The sequence below is a fragment of the Anticarsia gemmatalis genome, chromosome 21 (genome assembly GCF_050436995.1).
Source record: "Anticarsia gemmatalis isolate Benzon Research Colony breed Stoneville strain chromosome 21, ilAntGemm2 primary, whole genome shotgun sequence".
Lineage (NCBI taxonomy): Eukaryota > Metazoa > Arthropoda > Insecta > Lepidoptera > Erebidae > Anticarsia > Anticarsia gemmatalis.
The window spans coordinates 8,533,923-8,555,707 of NC_134765.1; the positions used below are offsets into that span (position 1 = coordinate 8,533,923).

Here is a 21,785-nt window from a genome sequence, read left to right on the forward strand (position 1 = left end):
TTAATTGACTTATCAAGTCGAATTTTGTGAGAGTTTTCACCTTATCCATCGGATAGTTAAACCGGCACATATCCATAAGTCGTGAAACTAGCTCTCTTCATCTATCGACTTAAAGCCTTCATCATAAACCCATAACGAATATCATTGACCGTCATCTCATAATAGCTAGGTATTATCAGATTCCCAGAAAGCTTTAATAACATAATTATTAATCGATAAGCCGAGAAAATTCGCTTTATTATAGAGAAAACAGCTTTAACAGTCTTGTGGCGTAAATAACTATTTAATAGCATTTTAAGAACTCTATTTACTGCACTAGAGAAACTAGGAAATTATATGTGTGTTTATAATTGCTTTAAAATAGCAGTAAACGACCAGACGCATCAAAAATAAACATTTTAAGAGCGATTAAAAGATACAGCCCTTGTTTGTTCTTGTTTTGACTTGTGTTCGGTCGCCACGCCGCTACCATTGCGTCGGGAGGTCGTGGATTCAATTCCTACACGGCACAATTATTTGTGCGATCCACAAATAATTGTTTCGGGTCTGGTTGTATTTTGTGTCCGTTGTTTGTATGTTCTGTAAAAGTCCCCGCGACAAAATCGCAATTCTAAGTGCGAGAGTCGTCTTTTCCAAAAAAAAAAAAACTTTAGGTACTAATTCCATTTAAAATTTCACCAAAATCGATTCAGTTGTTTAGCCTTTAAAGTGCAACAGAACGACTTTTAATATGTATGGACAAACAATATTGATTAAACTCTTACAAGTACATTTAATACGCTTAAGAAATGCTCTCCCTTTGTCCATGTGATTTATGATGAAGAACAAAAATATGATTTATTGAAGCCTTATTTGTAAGCTTGACGGTCTATATGCAATGATAGAGAGAATTAAACGAATTGTTGCATATTTAGAGCGTTAATCGAACTCTTTGTACGTCTATAAAAATACACATGTCATTGTATAATAAGCAGTTTCAAAACATCTCTGCTAAGGCCCAAGTATATTTTTGAGCATTTATGATTAAAAAATTGTTGCCCTACGCAGATTTTAGTTCATTTTATAATTTTATTTTCGAAGCCTCAATTGAAAGTTTTGCAATGGCAATGCAACAACAAAATTGCATTGTTTACTAATTCATATTTTAGTAATAACGCAAATCGAATCGCAGCTACTGTGCAACATAATTTAAATTTTTCATCAAAACGTTATTCTTCATTTACGTATTTAGTACAAGCCCGGAGAATTCTTAAAAGGACCCATCTCTTACCTGTGACTAGAGTACATCTCCTAAGGTACAAATACTGCAGGGAGGGGCAGGTGTGGAGTAGCGCGCAGAGCCCGGCATCGGTCACAGACCCACAGTCGGTCAGGTCTATGTACTCCACCGGGGGTCGTCGCGTCGCTAGCCGCGTCTCCAGCCACGCCCACTCTGGCCAGTCCACGTTTGGACAACCTGGACAAAAAGTTGTTTAGTAAATAAAAAATAAGCTCTTTTATATAGTGTGATACGATGTGCGTCGAGATATCAGACTAAATAAAGTTAGAGACTAGCCACGTCAAAGGCCTTCGGGTGGCTTGAACCACTTAGACACTAGGTTGATTTCTAACCATACGATAAGATAAGACTTAATATCTAGGCTAATTACAAAATGGATTCTCTTAACACTAGACTCCGTATTAATAGACTGCTATAAACTTGAAAGCAAGCATTAAGAACCTATTTTACTATGTCGAATAGGTTTTTTAAAACCGAGCTTCCAAGTTCATACAGTCGATAACCCTAAGTGACAAATCTAAAGCGGGGAATTCACTAGACGGAAATGCCCATGGGCATGCCCGCCAGACTTTACAACTATAGATTGGTGCGATGTTGATAGTGTAGAAACAGCAGACTGTACTGATTTTTGGTAGTGAAGGGATCTCACAAACCTATAGTTGCGAGGTGCAGCGATCATATTATGTTAAGTCCATCTAGTGAATACCCCTCTTAACACAACTTTTCTCGAAGTGCTATCTTGATAACACAAGGAATGTTGCGAGAGTAGAATTTATAAATAAATTAAAGACTTTCTCGACACGTATATAGGGATCTTCCTGTACGACTTGATGCCACGCATTTAAACGTACCAGTGGCGTTTCCAATTGCTGATCACTTAGAATTAATTAGGTTTCCTAAGCTATTAATGTATTATGGCAGTGGTTGAGGACACCGGTTTTGATTTACATGTCGACTTTTACTAGCTCCACCCTAGTTCGATTTAACTTACTTCTACAGAAAGTAACGATCATCAAACGATAACAAAAAAGCCAAAATATATAAGTAATTTATTTTATTATGTGAACCTTTCGTTACTTTTTTTCTTCTAACTGTAAACTTTGTCTTATACAATCAAGAAATCAAGTAACTGTAAAGTTAAAAAACAAATAAATTTTGTAATCAAAAGTGCGTTATTGAGATCGTGATAAAACCTTGCATTTTAAGGAGGTTTTTAACCGTTTTTGAAGGGATGCAATGTCCTCAACCTTCACTGGGCGCACTGGCACGAGGTAAACTCTAGTCCTAACCCCTTCCACTTTGCTTGTTCAGCAATAGCTCTTATTCTAATTAATTGTAAAGTTAAGCTTTTGTCTTATATTTCGCACGGGTATTTCCGTAAGAATATTTTCATCATTATAAATTAAAACAAGCTAATTGTGCTAGCAACACGTTTATCGTTTATAAACCTTGAAGGTAAATTCACGAAACTCCGTACTTACTTTGGAAATAATATACAATTTCAACTAATTTGCAAGCATATTAATTAGTTAAGTTAAAGTTTCATATTGATGTTTATGAAGGAAGTTCAGAACAAAAGTAGGAGTGTTTATTATTCACTTCATCGATACACTAACGGCTCGCTAACTTCTAAAGCCGAGTATTGTTTTATGAAATACTAGGTTCCGCCCTCGACTTTACCCGCTTGGAATTTCACCTCCTGTGGGGTGGAATTTCCAGAAATTCTCTCTTATTTTTTCCCTACTCTCTTCAAGGAACATACATGCCAATTTTTGGCTTTGCGAAGTCTGACAGTCAACGTATTCTAACTCTCGCGACTTGTACACATAATATAATAATGCAACGGGTCTTAAACGCGATTGAAAATTAAAGGTTGGGATACCTTATTTGTTCACTCGACGTTTCGATCGAATTACATCGATCTTTAATTTTCAATCGCGTTTAAGACCCGTTGCATTATAATATTATGTCTGACAGTCAGTCATTCACTCTGTAACGGAAGAGTTAGGTACATAAATATAGATAAAAATTACGGTAAGTCAAACCTGTAAGGTCTATGTGCCTCAAATCCGTGAGGTCGGTGATGAGAGGCGCTAATGCTCTTGCGTCCATGCTACTCGAGCTCGTGACCGCTAGGTGTGTCAGATTCCTGAACGTTGCCACCAGCAGCTGAGCACTTGCTACCGTCACCTGAAAGAGAAAACTTATTAGCCACTGGTAAAACGAGATATATAATAATACGATTAGCCGCTTACAAATGCAGCTTTGTCCTAAAGCAATTCTGATGGTAGGATTTCTCAACACGTATCGCCTCGCTACCTCTTAGATCTATTGTTAAAACGCAGTAAGCGTGGCCTTCAAGAGAAAAACATTTTCTTCTTCAATGATGCTACCGTTTACTTCGACTACAGTCACAAAAAATAAACTAACTCTCTTGTAAACAACTTGAAAGGGCTTAAATTCTATTCACTTCAGCTATAGTCCCAAATTGTTGATGTAAAACTCACCACACAGTTCTTCGACCGCCATTCCTTCACAGAACTAACACAAGGGCCTGCTCTCGCGCCGGCACATCTTGCCGCTATCTCCAAGGGGCCGGCCGCTCGTACCCTCTTCCAAGCTTCAGGCCTAGTGATCAGGCGAGTGGTCAGCCGCGCCCAGCGACGACACACGCGCGACATACGACAGAGGTCTGAAACCTGCAAATGTAAAAAAAAATTAAGAATTTTGATAATAGTCATGTAAATGCCTGCTGCGTAGTTTAATTAATTATTTTACTAATGGAGCTATAAAGCTTATAAACAGGAACGGATAACAGCATGATTAGTCAAAGGAATACTGACTGTAGATTTGAGAACCTGAATTTTGAATCCCGGTTAAGCAGACGCTATTGTAAGATTTTTTTCAGTTATATTCAAGAGTTTGATAACGTGTTGTGTTAATGACCCCTTACACCATGTGAATCCCATTTCTCGTGAAAACTCAAAGAAAATTTGCTCATTTTAAACAGAAATCAGAAAATTAGGGTACCCTTGGAGTTGTCTACAAAATTCCGTCAGTCAAAGTGAACATTAAGTCAGCAACGTTTCTGAGGCCAAATACAAAGAGTATTCCCTAATGTAGCCTTTGTTCCAATCCATATGTAAGAATCTGTCGCTTTATGTTATCATTGACATAGATGTTATGTAAATTGTATGCGACAGTGTGTTGCTTCTTATTGAAGTAGAATAAATTAATTAAAAGATACGTAGATACATAGTTTCGTTTAACGCACGCTAAATACGAAATACATACCTAATACCTAACCTATACCTGCGTACATATACCTAAAAAAAGTTTGATAATTAGTATTTGTATGATAGAGCATTTATTCGGCGTAAAATGTAATTTTGTTATGATTTGCAGCAATAATAAGAAACAACAGTATATTTTTTTTGCTGTTACAAAAGATATTTAACACCACTTTCAAAAGTATCTAAACTACAAAAGTTTTAGTTTAAGTCTAGAAGAGTTTTTGCAACTTTAAAAGCATTTTTCAATCCTCGCAGACATTATACAAAGTGTTACAGTATGATCTAGTACTTCCTTATTAAATTGTCTACAACTATTTATAAGAGACACTCAGTTTAATTGGAACTAAGAAAATAGTTGAGCGATACCAAGAAGAATCTTCAATTTAATTATAACAGTATACTTGCCGTATTATATTGCATTAGATAACAGAAAATTGTTTGAAGTAGTTAGAAGCTCGATTCTATACAGTTGGTACTGTCGAGTAAAGTTTGACATTTTAAATGTACTGCAAAAATAGTTCCTACGACACCCGCTAGAGGCGCTGATCAGCTTGTCATACAAAATTTCTTGATAGCTGGTTGTCGGTAGAGAATCGCTCTACAGGGACAGCGTTTAATTGTCATCAGTCAAGTCATAAGTCACTTGGTACCCGGGGCGATTCCGGGAAACGTAGTATTTTTTTCTACACTTCTATATTTTCTACCAGTGCCTACACCTTCGAGTATAAAAGCGTGACATTAAAATACTGATACATTTATTTTTTAATATTGACTTATTGTAATTTTCTCTAGCTTTATATTAATTCCTTTAAATTGGACGTCATTTTACAACCAGCTATAAAACTCATCACTTGAAATAATTCGCGTATATTAAAAGAAAATTATAATATTATAGTTATGTAATAGTATTATAAATGTCAACGCTCTTTAAAGGGCAGGTTGTAATACTTATATTAACGACATTCCATGCCTGAAACACGTGAGGTTTTATGTACCCACTTACTGTCTTACTAATAAAAGAATTGTAGGCTTAAATTATATTAACCGTGTTTTGTAACTTTTAACCCTTTCGCAAGCATTGACAAAATATTTTCCAGGTAAACTAAAGGTGGAAGTAGTAAATATCAACTTACTTGGGCTATTTCATAATGATTTCTGTAACGAAAACAAAAATCGGAGGTGTAATTAGTATTGCCCCCGAAAGGCTTAATCAATTCGTAAACTTTATAAGGATAAGGAAGCTTGCACGCCTAAAAATAATGTACTCGTAAGCAAGTATTATCAGCTATCGACAAATCTTATTAAAAAAGCTGAACATCGCCTCTAGCGTATTTCGTAAAAACTATATTCTTCATATAATTTTGACAGTCGTATCTCCCTCTCTTGTCGGGGACCAAGTGACCAACAATTAAACGCTGTCTCTCTAGCGCCACTCTCTAATATACGCGAGATAACCCTTACCCAACAGTGAATTAAGACAATACAAACCTCTAAATAAGACAAAATCTTCAACCACAGCGCATCATTGAGATTGTTATCTCTTCTTCTTCTAGGGGGGCCGCAGTCAGCCAGGGTATGGTAGCCCTGGTCAAGGCTCAGCTCACTGAGGTCTGCGGCGAGGGACAGTGCCGGCTCGGGGGGAGGGGGCGGCCGCCGGCGGGCCCCCCCACACACGCCCGGCCCGGAACAACTGCCGCTTGACATTTTGAGGCCCTGGGAACAAAAAAAATACGTAACGTTATTATCCACCTGTACCAAAATTGATATGAATGGATCATCGTTTGTGTGTGCATTTATTTCTACACAGGCATCAAATGTATATTGTTTGGGAAGAAAGCTTAAAAAAAACATTTTTCTACCAAAGTTTTTTTTTGCTTGTATCTGCAGTAAAAAAAGCATGTTGTCTTTATTAAACTAAGGCTTAAAGTTTCATTATTAATTTTAGTTTTATAACAGGTAATTCAATCATAAAGTTCGGTTCAAAGCTTAATTACATTTGACTTTAAAAAAATATATATATAAGAAAACTTTTAAGCAATTTAAATTTATCTTCAACTGCAACATAATTTTTCGTCGCCATCTAGATTTTTCAATAAACACACAAACAACGATAAAAATGCCGTAGAACCATTAGTGAATCATCGAATATTGACATACCCAACTCAAATCTCTAAATTTGTTATTGTTGTGTGTAAGTCCGTCTAAGCGCTTAATCTTAGTTAAGTCACGTTATAAGCCGGCGAGGTGAAGGCTAAGCCTGACCTAAGCCGTTCATAATATGGCTTTAATTGTAAATCATTTAGCCGTAAATAATTTCAGTAATTGTGTTGTCTTGTTAGTAAGGTCAAATTAGTTATTTATCGTCGGAACGAAAATTAAAACGGGATTAAAAGCGTAATTCATGGAAATGGTGAAGAATTGTAATTTGTTATTTTCTTAGTTTATTATTTTCTTAGAAAAAATCAGCGTACTTATATTTTCTTTAAGAAATTTCAGCCGTTAGAGACTTTGTTGTTTTCTCTCCTTGGTAATATTGTACCAAATAATTTCTGTAAGTTATTTTAATATGCCAACTTTTCCAATCAACTTAAGCCTGCGGCGTCGTCCGCGTAATTTTATTATTGAAAATAGTATCCTATGTTTAAACCCTGTTCTAAAACTATCCATGTAAATTGTTATTTAAATCAATTCAGAAATACTGAAGCACTACAGTAGCGCAATTCTCTACAGTCGCAACTGTGGGGTATCGAGAGTTTGACATTTAAAATGAACTGCCAAAATAGTTCTCACGGGGCCCGGTAGAGGCGCTAAACAGATTTTCGTGAAAAATTTTGCGGTTATCGATTGCCCGTTGTCGATAGTCGATAGTAGTAGAGAATCAAGCTACTGACAAGAGAGATATTTGCAATATTATTTTAGAGTATTCATTAAAGCTACGATCCTGTTTCTTACGATAATATAACATCGTTAAGCTAGCATTAGAGTCATCTAAAACAAAACAAGCAAAAACAACGTACAGTCAAAAGCAAAAATATGTACTCCCTGTCACAACCCGAAAGCAATCAAATCAACAAAAATAGTAAAATTTCTAACGCTTATCAACTTTAGAACTAGTTTACAAACAATATGCATTTATTGTTGACGAAAAGCAACAATTAAATTGATATTTTCATCCAGGAAAATGTGACATTATATACATATTTTTGCTCGTCACTGTACATTAAAGGTTCATTTGAGCAGTTTGAGTACACGGTCTTCAATAAGACTATTAATTACATCAATGACAGTCCCTTCATTAGTCGTTGTAATACCTTTTTGTATGCAAATGTTGGTAATAAATATCACTGAGACAACTTGCTTACATATATTATTCCGTTGTGATTGCATTGAGGTTAGATACAATAATTATAACGTGTGAAAATGCAATTATTATCGCCGACAGATATATAAGCATTTAGCTTCATTTATATGTTTAATACCTAGGGATTTTTATGATAATTATTAGAGATACGGGACCGCAAGAGTTTGACATTTCAAATGTACTGTAAAAATTGTATCTTCGGCGTCCGCTAGAGGCGCTGATTTGATTTTCATACAAATTTCTCCATAGTCGGTTGTCGATACTCGATAGTAGTAGCGAATTGGGCTACTGTATGAAATACACTAGCCGCGTTTTGCCAATAACATTGCTAGAACCATGTAATAGATGGCGAGCCTGTTGCCATAAACCGGGCATGATATCAAACTCCGGGCTACTATTGAAAGACCCTCAAATATAAAATAGAAAAGACCAATGCACGATCCGACTATCGAACTCGAGATCTAATTATCAGCTGTCGGGTACACTACTGACCGCACCGCAGAGCATAGCACTGCTCCGCACTTAATCTTAAACTTACTCAAATTAAAAAACTTAAAACCATCTTTACGAATAGTTGTTGAACCGTGATGACGCACTGATGACTGAACGTGCTCTTCAAGCTTCAAAAACAATTAGACACATACTTGTTTGGATGAGTAACCGTTTCATTAATATATTCGCATCCGTACTAATTAGTACAAGCGCTTTAGCTAACGATGTTTGCAAGAAAATACGACTTTCCATACATATTTTAAACCTTTACTTCCTTTAGAGACTGTATTTAGAAATCTTGTTTTATGCCTGTCAAAGTTAAATAGTGGAAACTTCTTAAATACTGCAAAGTTAAGCTTAAAAGCCTTGAAAGTTCCATCTTAGTTCTAGGCCACTAATTAAGGCGTTACTAACCAATATTGATGAAATTTACCATGGATTTAATTTTTGAGATCCCAGATCAAACACAGGCTTTTCTTTAGAAATTAAATCATTTATTCATTTAGATAAAATTTTGACACTAGTAATTGTAACGACTATCATAATTACAGTCGTTAAAATTGCTGAAATTACCACCCTGTTCTAGAAAGGGGAAAATAAAAACATCTGCCCCTACATTTATGTCACCCAAATAAGACCAATATCGGAGGCGCGTGGTTCAAATTCTTCATACAATAGTCGTCTTATCTTATCCACAAAGTGGATCTTGCTTAAACCATCATAATTTGTTTTAAACAAGACTTCAAGCACGTATCTCTGTATCGACAGACACTCGTCAGTACAAGTGAACAGGTTTGTTTGACGGCTTGACCTTATTGTACAATTAAACGCCACACAATGGGCGCATTATTATTATTATTATTTATTTATTATTATTAAAACAGTGTTTCTTACATGAAACTTATACTTATGGTCCACAAAACTGTTTGAACAGTTTGTCTGTGGACACGGTCGAGTCTCATTTAATTATAGCAGTACTTAAGATGTACATATATGTATATATTGTATAAGAGCTTTGATTATATATTATAAGTTTATGTATTAAAATGTATTTATATTGTATGTATAAGAGTAATATAATATGGTTCAGTAGCTTGTGTTTTATACATGTATATTTGTATGTATGTTTATAGATATTTATAAACTACTAAGTAGATACTTTTTTAATTTTTTAGAAAACTTATTTTTATTTCTTTCTGTTGCGATGTCCACAGGTAAACTGTTCATTACATATGGTATGCGTTTCGATAAAGTTCTATCACCATAATAATTATTAACTCTAGGCACATTGTATCTACCACTGGTTTTGGTTCTTGTGCCGTGTGTATGCGACACGAGCGACAGGTTATGCTCTTGATTGCCATGTTGGTTGGTTAATAATAGGTACTTATGTTTTAAACTGGCCGGCAGAATATTACATATTTTAAATAATTTTTTATAGTCATTTTTACAACTGTTTTTGGTTTTATTATTTACTAATAATTTTAAGAATCTAATTTGTAGTGTTTCTATTTTATCTATGTAAGTTTTAAAAGTAAGTCCATAACAATCAAGAGCATAAGACACAATGGATTCGACCAGTGATTTGTACAGGTATTTTAATAAAGAAATTGGTACTCTGAAACTTAAATGATAAAATCTGCCCAGTAGTATCCTCATTTTATCAAGTATGTATCAAGCGAGTTTGTCATCTTGACTGATGCTAGGTTTGGCACATGGCGTTACTTGATTAAGTTCCAATTATAACTGGATTTGATGGGGTATAAGCCAAAAACTTAATATCAATTTAGTTTAGGGATGAAGATAAGTCAATCGTTTTTGTACAGCGTAAAAAGGGGTGAATTTGCGAAACTATTAAAACAATTTAAAAGCATACCTAGTCAAATAACAAAGTTACTCCTTGACTGGAAGTTTGTAGTAAAAACCTTCAGGCTTGTTTTTGATAAAGACAAAAACTGCGTACAAATCAGCATTTCCATCAAAAGTCTAATCACTCGTTTTTGTTTAAATCAACGGTTTGTCCGTGAATATCAGATGTACAAATTTAATAGAGTAAGGGCTAATCTGACGACAGATGAATTAGTGTCGGATAACCTATCCAAGAAATAAAGAGACAGCAAAGCTATGAAAAAAAAAATCTAAATTCCCCCTGAAAATCTAACCGACGCGACGCTTATTTTTATAAGTATCCATTCACAACTTAATGTACAAACATACAGACAGACAAACATATATATAAAGTGTGTAAATGGATAAAGCTCGTACAATGGGGGCATGCATCAAGCGAGTTTGTCATCTGTGGCACTCATGTTCTATTTATGAGCTATCGTTGCTTCGATCCAATGTATCTTTAATTGTACAGCAATTTAGATACGTGGGTTTGTATTTTGAAATGTCGAAGAGATATAAATGGCACTTGGGTGAGAATTTTACTTAGCTAGGAGACTCGGCTTGTACAAAATCAATAATAATATAAATTTTCATATCTTTGTGAATTATAAACTAAAACCTTGTTCAGAAATCACTCTAGGTATTGACCACTAAATAACCAGTAGTTTTTAAGTGTACAGATTATAATTATTTTTTTATCATTTAGTTAATTTTCTATTATTTTTAAACGTAAATATAATTATTACATAAAAGGGTTTTGCCTTTTTCAAAATAACTTAGTTGCTTGTGCATTAGAACTAGTAAGCCCTATCACGTTAACTTCGAAAACTGTTTCAGACTCGATGGTTTTTTTCCCACGGCTCCTCAATCAATAGTCTGAAATCTAAGTCATTGTTAATCTCTAAATAATTATGATATTTTATGGGTAATTTACATAATTGACTGAAAGTAACTCTTATAGGATGAGGTAAAGTATTAAGTTTATGTATATGCATTGACCGGCCCGGATTAAGTCCATGCAGAGTTTAATACTAAGCTGGGACAGCTTATTCAACGGCACGGTCTTACTAATTAACTAGTTTTCCGATCGATAATTTACTAATTTTACAGTTTATTAGGACACAATTAGAATAATTAGATAACTACTGGTTGTACACTTGGTTCCTCTTTTCATGTTAAATTGAAAGGAGTTCAAATTCATAAGTTTGATAAGTTTAAAAGGGAGGGAATGCTTATCTATACTAATATTATAAAGCTGAAGAGTTTGTTTGTTTTTTTGGTTTGTTTGTTGGAAAGCGAAAAATTCTCTTAGTGTTATATAGTCCATTTATCGAGGAAGGTTATAGATTTAAAATATATCTTCACGTTATGCCCAATAGGGGCAGAGTACCAGTAAAACATATTACAAAAACGGGGGAAAATTTTGACCCATTCTTTTTTATGTGACGCAAGCTGCACGAATCAGCTAGTTTCTCCAAGAATTATGTTAAAATCTTGTAGGAAATCACAAGGTAGGTATATACTATAAGAGAATTGAACCCATGACATCCTGGTATAGTGGCGACCGGGATCTTGTCACAATTCCATCTAGTCTTCTTGAGGTATGTAGAAGAATTCTTGGTATCTTATTGACCGTGTTGTAAGTGTCACATCGGATGTATTTACGAGTCTAACTGTACACGCACTTGTGATCTACCGACACTACTGAGTGTCTTTGAGTGATCTCTTCATACGTAGGGCTGGCAAAGGGTCGACTGTATACCTCGGCTTCAATAATGAAATATATCGGTAGTTATAAAAGAACGTCATTTTTCCTCTTTATGAATTGTATATATCTATGCAAATTCGCGTTTAGGCCTAATTCATGATAGACCTGAATTTTATGAAACTCTGAACGCGTGAAAAAAGAAGACATTCGTCTAACGTGAATTCGGTAATGGAAAACACTGCTCGACGATTCAAGCCTGAAGATTAGTGAACCGTGGTAATATTGGACCACTTTTAAGATAAAAAACAATGTTATAAATAAATAAATAAATAAATATTTTTTAGGACAACTCACACACGGTCATTTGATTCCAAACTAAGCAGAGCTTGTACTATGGTAACCAAATAACTGATAAACATACTTATATACTTCTAAATATATACTTATATAGATACATTTTAACATCCAGGCTCAGAACAAATACTCGTGCTCATCGTGTCCGTCAAAATGGCGGGTGGAAAGTCATGAAATCGAATGAAACGTGCTCTATTATTTTGTAGTGTTTTGGTAGTATTTAGTAGCTAAGCAAAAATATTTAGTAGTATTACCAATACGATATGAAACGAAAAACAAAATCCGCCGCCAAGCTGATGTCTGGTTGGCGGGTGGTAATTGAACGGCGTGAAATGCTTTACATTTTTATATGTCAGATTTTAGTAGTCTATTGGTAGGTAAATAAAATAAAATTAATCTTATCTACGTGCTAATAGTTTACAAATTAAAGGCATCTCACACACTACATCGAGTACGCCTACGCATATTATCACAGCAATGTCACTTACGAGTGTCATTGTTATTAGTCTGGAGGAGTATTTTGTATAATTTATGTTACCGTTGTTTTACACTAATAAAAAACGAATATATTAAATTATATAATAATGTTAAATAAAAAAAATAGTACCTACATTGAATGAACGAGCTTTAAATTTGAAATCTCTTATAAACCTGTTAAGTAAACATTGCTGTGATAATATGCGTAGGCGTACTCGATGTAGTGTGTGTGATGCCTTTAATTTGTAAACTATTAGCACGTAGATAAGATTAATGTTATTTTATTTACCTACCAATAGACTACTAAAATCTGACATATAAAAATGTAAAGCATTTCACGCCGTTCAATTACCACCCGCCAACCAGACATCAGCTTGGCGGCGGATTTTGTTTTTCGTTTCATATCGTATTGGTAATACTACTAAATATTTTTGCTTAGCTACTAAATACTACCAAAACACTACAAAATAATAGAGCACGTTTCATTCGATTTCATGACTTTCCACCCGCCATTTTGACGGACACGTGCTCATCACACAAAGATTTGTCCCGGGTGGGATTCGAACCCTCCACACACACACACACACACTCCTTCTTTATATTTTGTAAAGCCTGGTTAAAATTTACTAAACCACAAATTAATGACTATACACTAACCATTTATAATGAAATCCAAATCCAAGCATAATAATTGTAGCCAGCATTTTGTGTTGAAGTGCATTCACGTCAAAACTAATTAATTCAATTAACCGCGCACACGTGAAATAAATTGAATACAATATTAATATATTTTGCAGGAAAGTTGCTACATAATTTATTTAAATCATGCTGTATATCTTTACATCTGTATTTGCGACAAAAATAACGTAAGATTACAATCCCTTAGATAAGCAAAATTGCCCATTAAAAATAATGGCTGGCTGGTATTAAAAAGATTAAGGCTCGTAGCACACGTATCGGGTCGGAAAGGAATCGTCACAGTAACAACTCAAGCCATTCAATATTACTTGTATGAAACTCCAATGCACACTTATCGGATCTTAGGCTAATCGTCTCGCCTCGGAATAAGCTCACAAATCGCGATACGGTGCGTGGACAACTTGCAGACGTCAGAGTTTACGGTTTTTCGTACGCTAGCTGATGGCTCTCCGTGATCTTGCTTACATCTCTTCGTCCATGCTCCTAGGTTACCATGGAAACCAGCCCTTAACAAACACTACATTGCCTAACTGTAGCCTAGTTATTTATTAAACAAACATCTTTATAACAGTTATTTAGTAGATCTACTGGTCTTATTTGTCATTAGCAATTTTGATATCCGACCACAACAGGTAATTTTTTTCTCATCCATTATTTATAAAATTTTACCTACAATTTCGTTATGTACCAGCTAATCTAATTTTACGAGTGGACGACTGGCGGAGAGGAAAAGCGAGGCGGTGACGATCCCTTCCCGATCCGATACATCTGCTGTAACCTTATGGTAGATTTATTTTTTAATTTTGTTGCAACATAACCATATACTAAGGGTGTTCTAAGTTTATCCACATTACAAGTACTGGTTGTATTTACAATTTTAACTGTAAAGACCTTTCGAGAAGGCTGTCGATTGATCAGTGGCTTCGCGCTGTGAATAGGGCTGTCAGCAGTAGCTTAAGTTACTTAATGTTGACTTAGTAAAGTTCTGAGAACAAAATGAGTTTCTGATATACATATTTTGCACTTATTTCATACATGCAATAAAACTATTTCGCTGTAAAATCCGATTAGTAGTTTTAAATAAAAAAGAAACTATCATATTTTTCCTTTGTACATTTCTGCCAATGCATTATTCTATTTTTATTAGTTACTAAATTATTAATCATTATTAACTAAACTCAGAAAAGGTTTATTTAATATGGGTAATATTTGTGTTAAGATTATTATAGCCTTAAGATTCTCTGTTAAAATTACACAATTCCTTTTCTGTCCCACTAAGGTAAACCTGTAGGAACTCAATAAATTAGCACCTATCTATACTATTAATATTATAAAGCTGAAGAGTTTGTTTGTTTGTTTGTTTGAACGCACTAATCTCAGGAACTACTGGTCCGATTTGAAAAATTCTTTCAGTGTTGAATAGTCCATTTATCGAGGAAGGCTTTAGGCTATATATCATCATGCTACGACCAATAGGAGCAGAGTACCAGGGAAAAATGTTACAAAAACGGGGAAAATTTTCTTATGTGACGCAAGCGAAGTTGCGCGGGTCAGCTAGTGAGATATAAACATAAATTATTAAACATATATTAGTATATACGGATTGCTAAGTAAATCGCAACATACTCATATTTCTCAATGAATCTTGATGTATTAACTTACTTGACACATTAATTAAGTTTGCAGCGTCGTGATTCATTAACACATGATGCTACAAGTTTAATTAAAATGTACCATTGAACGTAAATTAATCATGTGTTTGTTTTAAATAGAATTTATTTTTAATGTATTTACAAAGTACAATTTTATCTTAAGGTAATCTAAAGACGAAGTAAAATTTATTTTGCAATGGCGCCAATTTTGAATAATGTTAATTTAATTAAACGTTTAATTAAGATTTAATGGAAATAGCAAAGGAATCCCAAGTTATTCATTAAAATTTAAGTTGGAAACAACGATCCAATGAAAACAATTACTTAAATAAAATAAAGGTTATTTTAATTTAAAAGTCAAATATTTCAGACATATGAATAAGTTTTAAATAATAATTAACTATTTGTTATATCAGAACAGATGTTACGCTGAACATAAAGATTCTAATTGAGAAAATATTGAAATTAATCGATAGTTATGAGCTATATTTATCACAATTTGTTATCATGACAGCTGGCAGACAATACAATAATATTTAGCAAAGACAGCAAAATTTAAATTTACAAATATATATATTATACAAATGTTACTCACACGCTAACGCTCAATTTTTTTTGTATTTTGATATTAATGGATCCAAGTTCAAAACTTAACTTTTACTTCTTGAAAAAAATCCACCCCTAAAAAGATCAAATAAAGTGTGAAATTCTTACACTTTTTATCCCGTGAAATCTGTCCATCGGTCGAAGTCACGGGAAGAAATAGTTTAAAATATTTGTAGGATTATTTTCGGTTTAAAGGCAGCCCTGCCCACACATTACAGCTTCCCAGTCCATTAGCATACACAAACACTATTTGGTTAAGCGTGGTGTTATTTCAATAACCATTGCTCTCCGGCTTCGCTCCCCGTAATTATGTTTGTACAGACGCCTCGCGGTGTAGCGAGAATTCCCAACGACTAGTCGAAATAGTGAGAGAAAAGTACTTGACGATTGAATAAATATAGTATACGTCGTTAGAGATGTAGAGAAGCGATTGAAGTACTCTAGAGATTCTAGTTATGAAACTGTAGATATACTAAGCGTAGATGCTACCGGGATCTTTAATAGAATTTTGTCAATACTAAAGATGAATGATATCTGTGAAAGAAAAAATGGAAATTTTGCAGGATTTTTTTACAGTCGCAGAAGAATATAGTCGCGTCTGTAAGAAAATCTGTAATACGTTTTGTGAACTGTATGTGTACCAGACCTATATCTTAAATATCAACTAAAATAAATTCCCAATTTTGATGAAAGATAGCCAAAAAACGCAAGACATGGGAAGAAGATAGTGTCACTGAAACGTTGATAGAAAGGACGAGGTGCCTGTCCTTTCTTCTCTGTTCGTTTTCTATACGCACGTTCCGTATACATCATACCGCACTCTGTCTGTATCCAACCTGCCCTCTGTCCACGTTTCATCCGTGCTTTGTCTAAGTTTCATCCTCGCTCTTTTGTTTCATCCACGTTCTATCCGCACTATTTCAGCCTCTTTAGTAATCTGTGTCTCTCTTCTACTTCATTCCAAAATCATAAGATAAAAAAATCTTATTTGTTGACATTTTCTTTTTCATAAAATTAATTACTTAAAACTTCAACTCCAGTAATTACAATTTATTATCGCAATTATGATATACGTTGGTTATTTTCAAGGCATTGCGCCTAAGGCCATTTAGCTATTAAATTGAGTGGAACTTCATCGTCTAGACCACTTATAATTAGGCTTTAAATAAATTATATCTTGACATTAAATTAAAAAGGTTTACACGTGGTGGCTGTAAAATATGATTAATTTCTGAGAATATTATTAAAATATTCGCATGAATATTTTGCCTGGGAATAAAGCCGCAACATAGAATAATTATATAACTTTAAATCAACAGAATAAACTAGAACTCATATTTTCGTATTTAACGTAAACGTAAATATTCCTAAAAAGGGTAAACGCGACATTAGATATTATATTCTATGTACACAGTAATAGAGTATAAATTAGAATACCTTATCACCCATTATAAGTTTAAATATTTATAGACTGCAGGCTACTGACAAACGTCCAGTTGGAAAAACCAATAAAAACTTTCTGTCAGTCCCACTTCGACAAATTTTGGATATTTACTAAACATATTTTTTTGTCCCTGGTTTTATAGGTAATAGCAACATTTCAATAGCGAAGCCATTCTCATCCTGAATAGCAATATTTCTGATGATTTCATAAATTCTATCAACACTGAACGAACCATAAAAAGTAATCAAATCCTAACAGTCTATATAAATGATATCATATTTTAATAAAGTGAAGACTTAATTGGACAAAGAACGATATCAGTTCATAACTCATTGGGTTTTTGTACAATCGTATCTATAAATTTATTAAAAACTAATTGATTAATGTATTGAATTGCTACCAATGTTTTCATCTTCCGGTATAAGGCGCTTCACAGTTTACCACGTTTTTTCAAGGAGCATTCTTACATCATCAAATAATGTTAGAACTACTCTCATTGAAAAGCCTTTTTCATAACATTTTCTTCCATTACATATTTACAGCTGATTTTGTCTGCAAGTGATAAAGTTTTATCGGATCATGAGATCTTCCTGTAATTTGTATAATAAAGACATTTTTCCGATTTCAATTCTGCGGAGTTGTAGCCATTATAGTGAAATTTCATTGTCAAAGAACTCATGGCTCTCGATTTCAATCCTTAATGCGATTTTACGGTATCCCCAAATAAAACTGTCCATCTAATCTCACTCTGGCTGTCCTTGTCTTTTTCTTTCCCGAGAGGAAAAATCCTTTCGGATACCCGAATTTTCTGGGGGGAAACCCGGGTTACGTGGTGCTGCCACTAAAAAACCATCCCGGTAACCTTCTTTGATGTTTGGATGGAGGAGCTCTGGGACCTTAAAACACACCAGTGCCCCTCACATACATCTTGCCTTATTGAGGCTCAACCCTGAGAGGGCTTTGTGCCACTAGGTACAAACACTTACGACTTTCTTAAATTCAAAGAGACATTCGAGTATAAACAGCACACATACAAAACTGATTACATCACCATTCGACACATGCATATAAAAAGCGATCATTCTCCAATAGAGGTATATTCTATCGAACTAAATTTATGTCCGTTTGTGTCTGACTGTAATTAAAATATAACAGGTTTTGCAAACCGATAGCATCTAGTCTAGTGGTTTCGACTGCATCGTAAAGTTTTTCTATTGCATAACTAACTATATTATTATATGAAAGATGTCTATTAGTATTATTCCTCTTGACATAAATATAGGAGAAAAGATTTAGATGTCAGTTGTTTCAAAAAATCTAGACTTGTTTTTTGGAAAAACCTGTTTTCTATGTTCTTTTTCCAGTAGCGCAACCCTTCACAACCGGTACTACTGGCTAACAAACGTTTGACGTTAAAACTGACTTATATATAAATTTTCTTTTCTTTTTGTTTTGGGAAGCACGTTAAATTGTGAGTCCCTCTGACATGTTCAAAGATCTTTGACAGTAGCTAACAGTACTCAGAAGCTTGAAAGTCTGACAACCCGTCTCACAAGAGGGAATCGTGTTATAACCCAGGTAGCTGAGTTGTGGAGGTCCGATAGACAGTCGCTCCATGTAAAATACTAGTATTCAGCTGCATCAGGTGAGAGTGAAAAGCGGACTCCAACTTCCACTTTAAAACAGATCAGTAGTTAAGACCTTAAATAGTCAGACAAACTATCACATTTATAACGTTCTGATGATAATTTTCATTCCCGTTTAATGTTAGGTAAATGTATTTATGATCTGTGGTAGTCAGACATAACTATTTATTAAGAATTATTAAATTTAAGTCAAACCACTACTGAAAATAGTGATTATCTATACTAATATTATAAAGCTGACGAGTTTGTTTGTTTGTTTGTTTGAACGCGCTAATCTCGGAAACTACTGGTCCGAATTCAAAAATTCTTTCAGTGTTAGATTGCCCCTTTATCGAGGAAGGCTATAGGCTATATATCATCACTAATAGGAGCAGATTACCAGTGAAAAATGTTACAATAACGGGGAAATTTATGATTCTCTTATGTGACGCAAGCGAAGTTGCACGGGTCAGCTAGTTATTCATATTCTCTTATTTGATCTTAATTACTTAGCCGTTGAAACCTCTAGGCTCAGACCAATCAACCTTGTGTAAAGTTTCACAAATTATCTAGAAATATATTCAGTGTTTCATGTTCATAAACTAATATTTGTAGTTTTAGTTATAAAATATAATATAATAAAGTCAATTATAACATTTGATTAGAATTTCGATTAAAAGTCTTAGAAGATATTTAAAGATTAGGCAAGTAATATGGCATCTTAGATTGTAGTGTAATTTTCGTTTAAATGGCCGAAGTTTAGGCAAATAAAGTATCTAATTATTATTTAACGAGATTTAATTTAAGTTTTGTATTTTTTTATTTTGATATCGTTCCCTTGTAAAATTAAATAATTATAGGCAAACATGTGTCTGGTTTGTTTAATAAGCTTTTATTAAACTTATGTATTATTTTTATAAATCTGACATTGTTCACTCATAAAAATAATTAGTTAACTAATTACTTACTTCAATACAATTACAATTTGAAACTTTCTTCGTTGCTTACTCTCGTTGTCGGAAACCGAATGTAAATCGGTTCAGTAATTTTCAAGTTTACTCCAGCACAAACAAACAGACACTACGTGGGACTTTGTTTTATAAGTACTAATAAATAGCGATAAAGGCTCATACGTACTATCACTTTCTTCACAAGTTATAGGCAACATTATTGGGTCTATTTGTTTTGAAAAGTTGATGCAATCTCCTTCACATTTAACACACGTACGATAAATAACCACTAAGTGAAGTGATGAGATATACACTATTTTATCTCATTCCTTTGCTCTGTAATGTATTGGATACAACAGTGACGATTTGAAAACTATAAGGGTACTAGCTGACCGGCTCAGCTTGCGTGAATGTTTCTGTTGCTTTTGTTTGAATCTGAGTTTTCATGAAAATCACTACAATTCTTCTCTGTTTCTATGTCATATTTCGTCAAAATCAGTTCAGCGGTTTAGTAACGAAAGCTTGACAGGCAGACATTTATAATATTAGTAAGCGTGGATATTTACAGCCCGCTTATTGACCAAAGATAAATATTTGACTTTAGACTTATTATTTCGAAACTAAATACATACACATTCAGTCGTTGTCAAAGTAACGTATATATTATTATGTATATGTATTGCGTTTAGTACCTAATATAAGTAATATTACTGGCTTTTGATCAAGTAATTTTAATTTATTTCAAGTACCATATCTTAGGAATGCAGTGGCATATCATCTATCATCCTTTCAAATTCCATCTGAATCAGATACGTCTTTTAAAGCCTAACTAGACTGCTACTACAGTAAATGTCATATATATCGATTAAATATGTACGTCACATGCACTTAACGTAAAAAATGCAAATAGTTTCAATCCATCATCTCATAAAAACTCGATACAGTCAACAGCTGCCGTACTTTAAAATAATCGTCTCAATAAAAAGCCATACTGATATTGCTGTTCCCATATTGATGGATTACGACTATTTATATATGGCACATGAGGAGAGATATTCGCTAACGAACGTGAAGTCCTTCGATGTGTATCGGCTTAATAAAAATACGTAAGTTGCCCTGCGCTTGCGCCGCCCGCCTACGCGCCTGTTTGATGTAAAGCTGTGTTCTCACTAATAAGATATTCGCACTCGACTTCGACTTATTTATTTGTATTATATTTATAGTGCGAATCAGCTTTAAAATACTAGTGTTATTATTATATCTATGGTATTTAAAAACCGATTCGTATACATGAAAGAGGAATATGATATTAACATTAAACTGAATTTAATAACCTGTAACAAAAGTATAATCCAATAAGTACGTTCTAAATAATTCGATTTACTGCCAAAGCTATTTATCGAATAAAATAACGTAAAATTAAAAAAATATATTAATACATATTTTGTCATTATGCTAATCAAACTCGAGTGAAAGGTTATTAAAATAGCTTTGTGTATTCAAAATGTTTAAATATAAGGATTAAGGAATATTTGTTTGAGAAGAAAAAAACGATCCAGGATTTTTTCTTCCGAACTATCAAATTGACTTGAGGTAAGTGTCAGTATTTGACCTAAATAATTCATGATTTGAATTTGATTTTGAAAGGGCCTAAATGAATATTTGCACTCGTGTACACTGGTCTTAACAACAAAACCTCCAGATTGTCTACACTAAGCTTTACAGTGTAAGTTCGCGTGTGTTCTTTAGTACACGCAATACAACATTGTTTCTATGATAGAAACCAGCGATTACTGAAATAAATATGGCGATAAGCATCATTGACGTTAAGTAACTATGCCCGAGGTTAGTTTGATGATTGATAAGCATTATCTTGAGAACTAATAAGATCCCGGATGTGGTAATCGAAGAATATAAATTGTTATTATTGAGAGCAGTAAACGAGTAAACAACTG

The 21,785-nt window shown here is 33.9% G+C and overlaps 1 protein-coding gene across 1 annotated transcript in view; it reads right to left on the bottom strand.

Moving 5' to 3' along the window:
* LOC142982288 (uncharacterized) overlaps positions 1-21,785 on the bottom strand; it is a 78,433-nt gene that overhangs the window by 10,089 nt on the left and 46,559 nt on the right. Inside the window, exons 2-5 of the mRNA XM_076128713.1 lie at positions 6,061-6,285; positions 3,787-3,978; positions 3,325-3,469; positions 1,271-1,456 (exon numbers count right to left, since the gene is read on the bottom strand). Coding sequence (XP_075984828.1) covers positions 1,271-1,456; positions 3,325-3,469; positions 3,787-3,978; positions 6,061-6,276 — 739 coding nt within the window. The 5' untranslated portion in view covers positions 6,277-6,285. The remainder of the gene's footprint in view (positions 1-1,270; positions 1,457-3,324; positions 3,470-3,786; positions 3,979-6,060; positions 6,286-21,785) is intronic.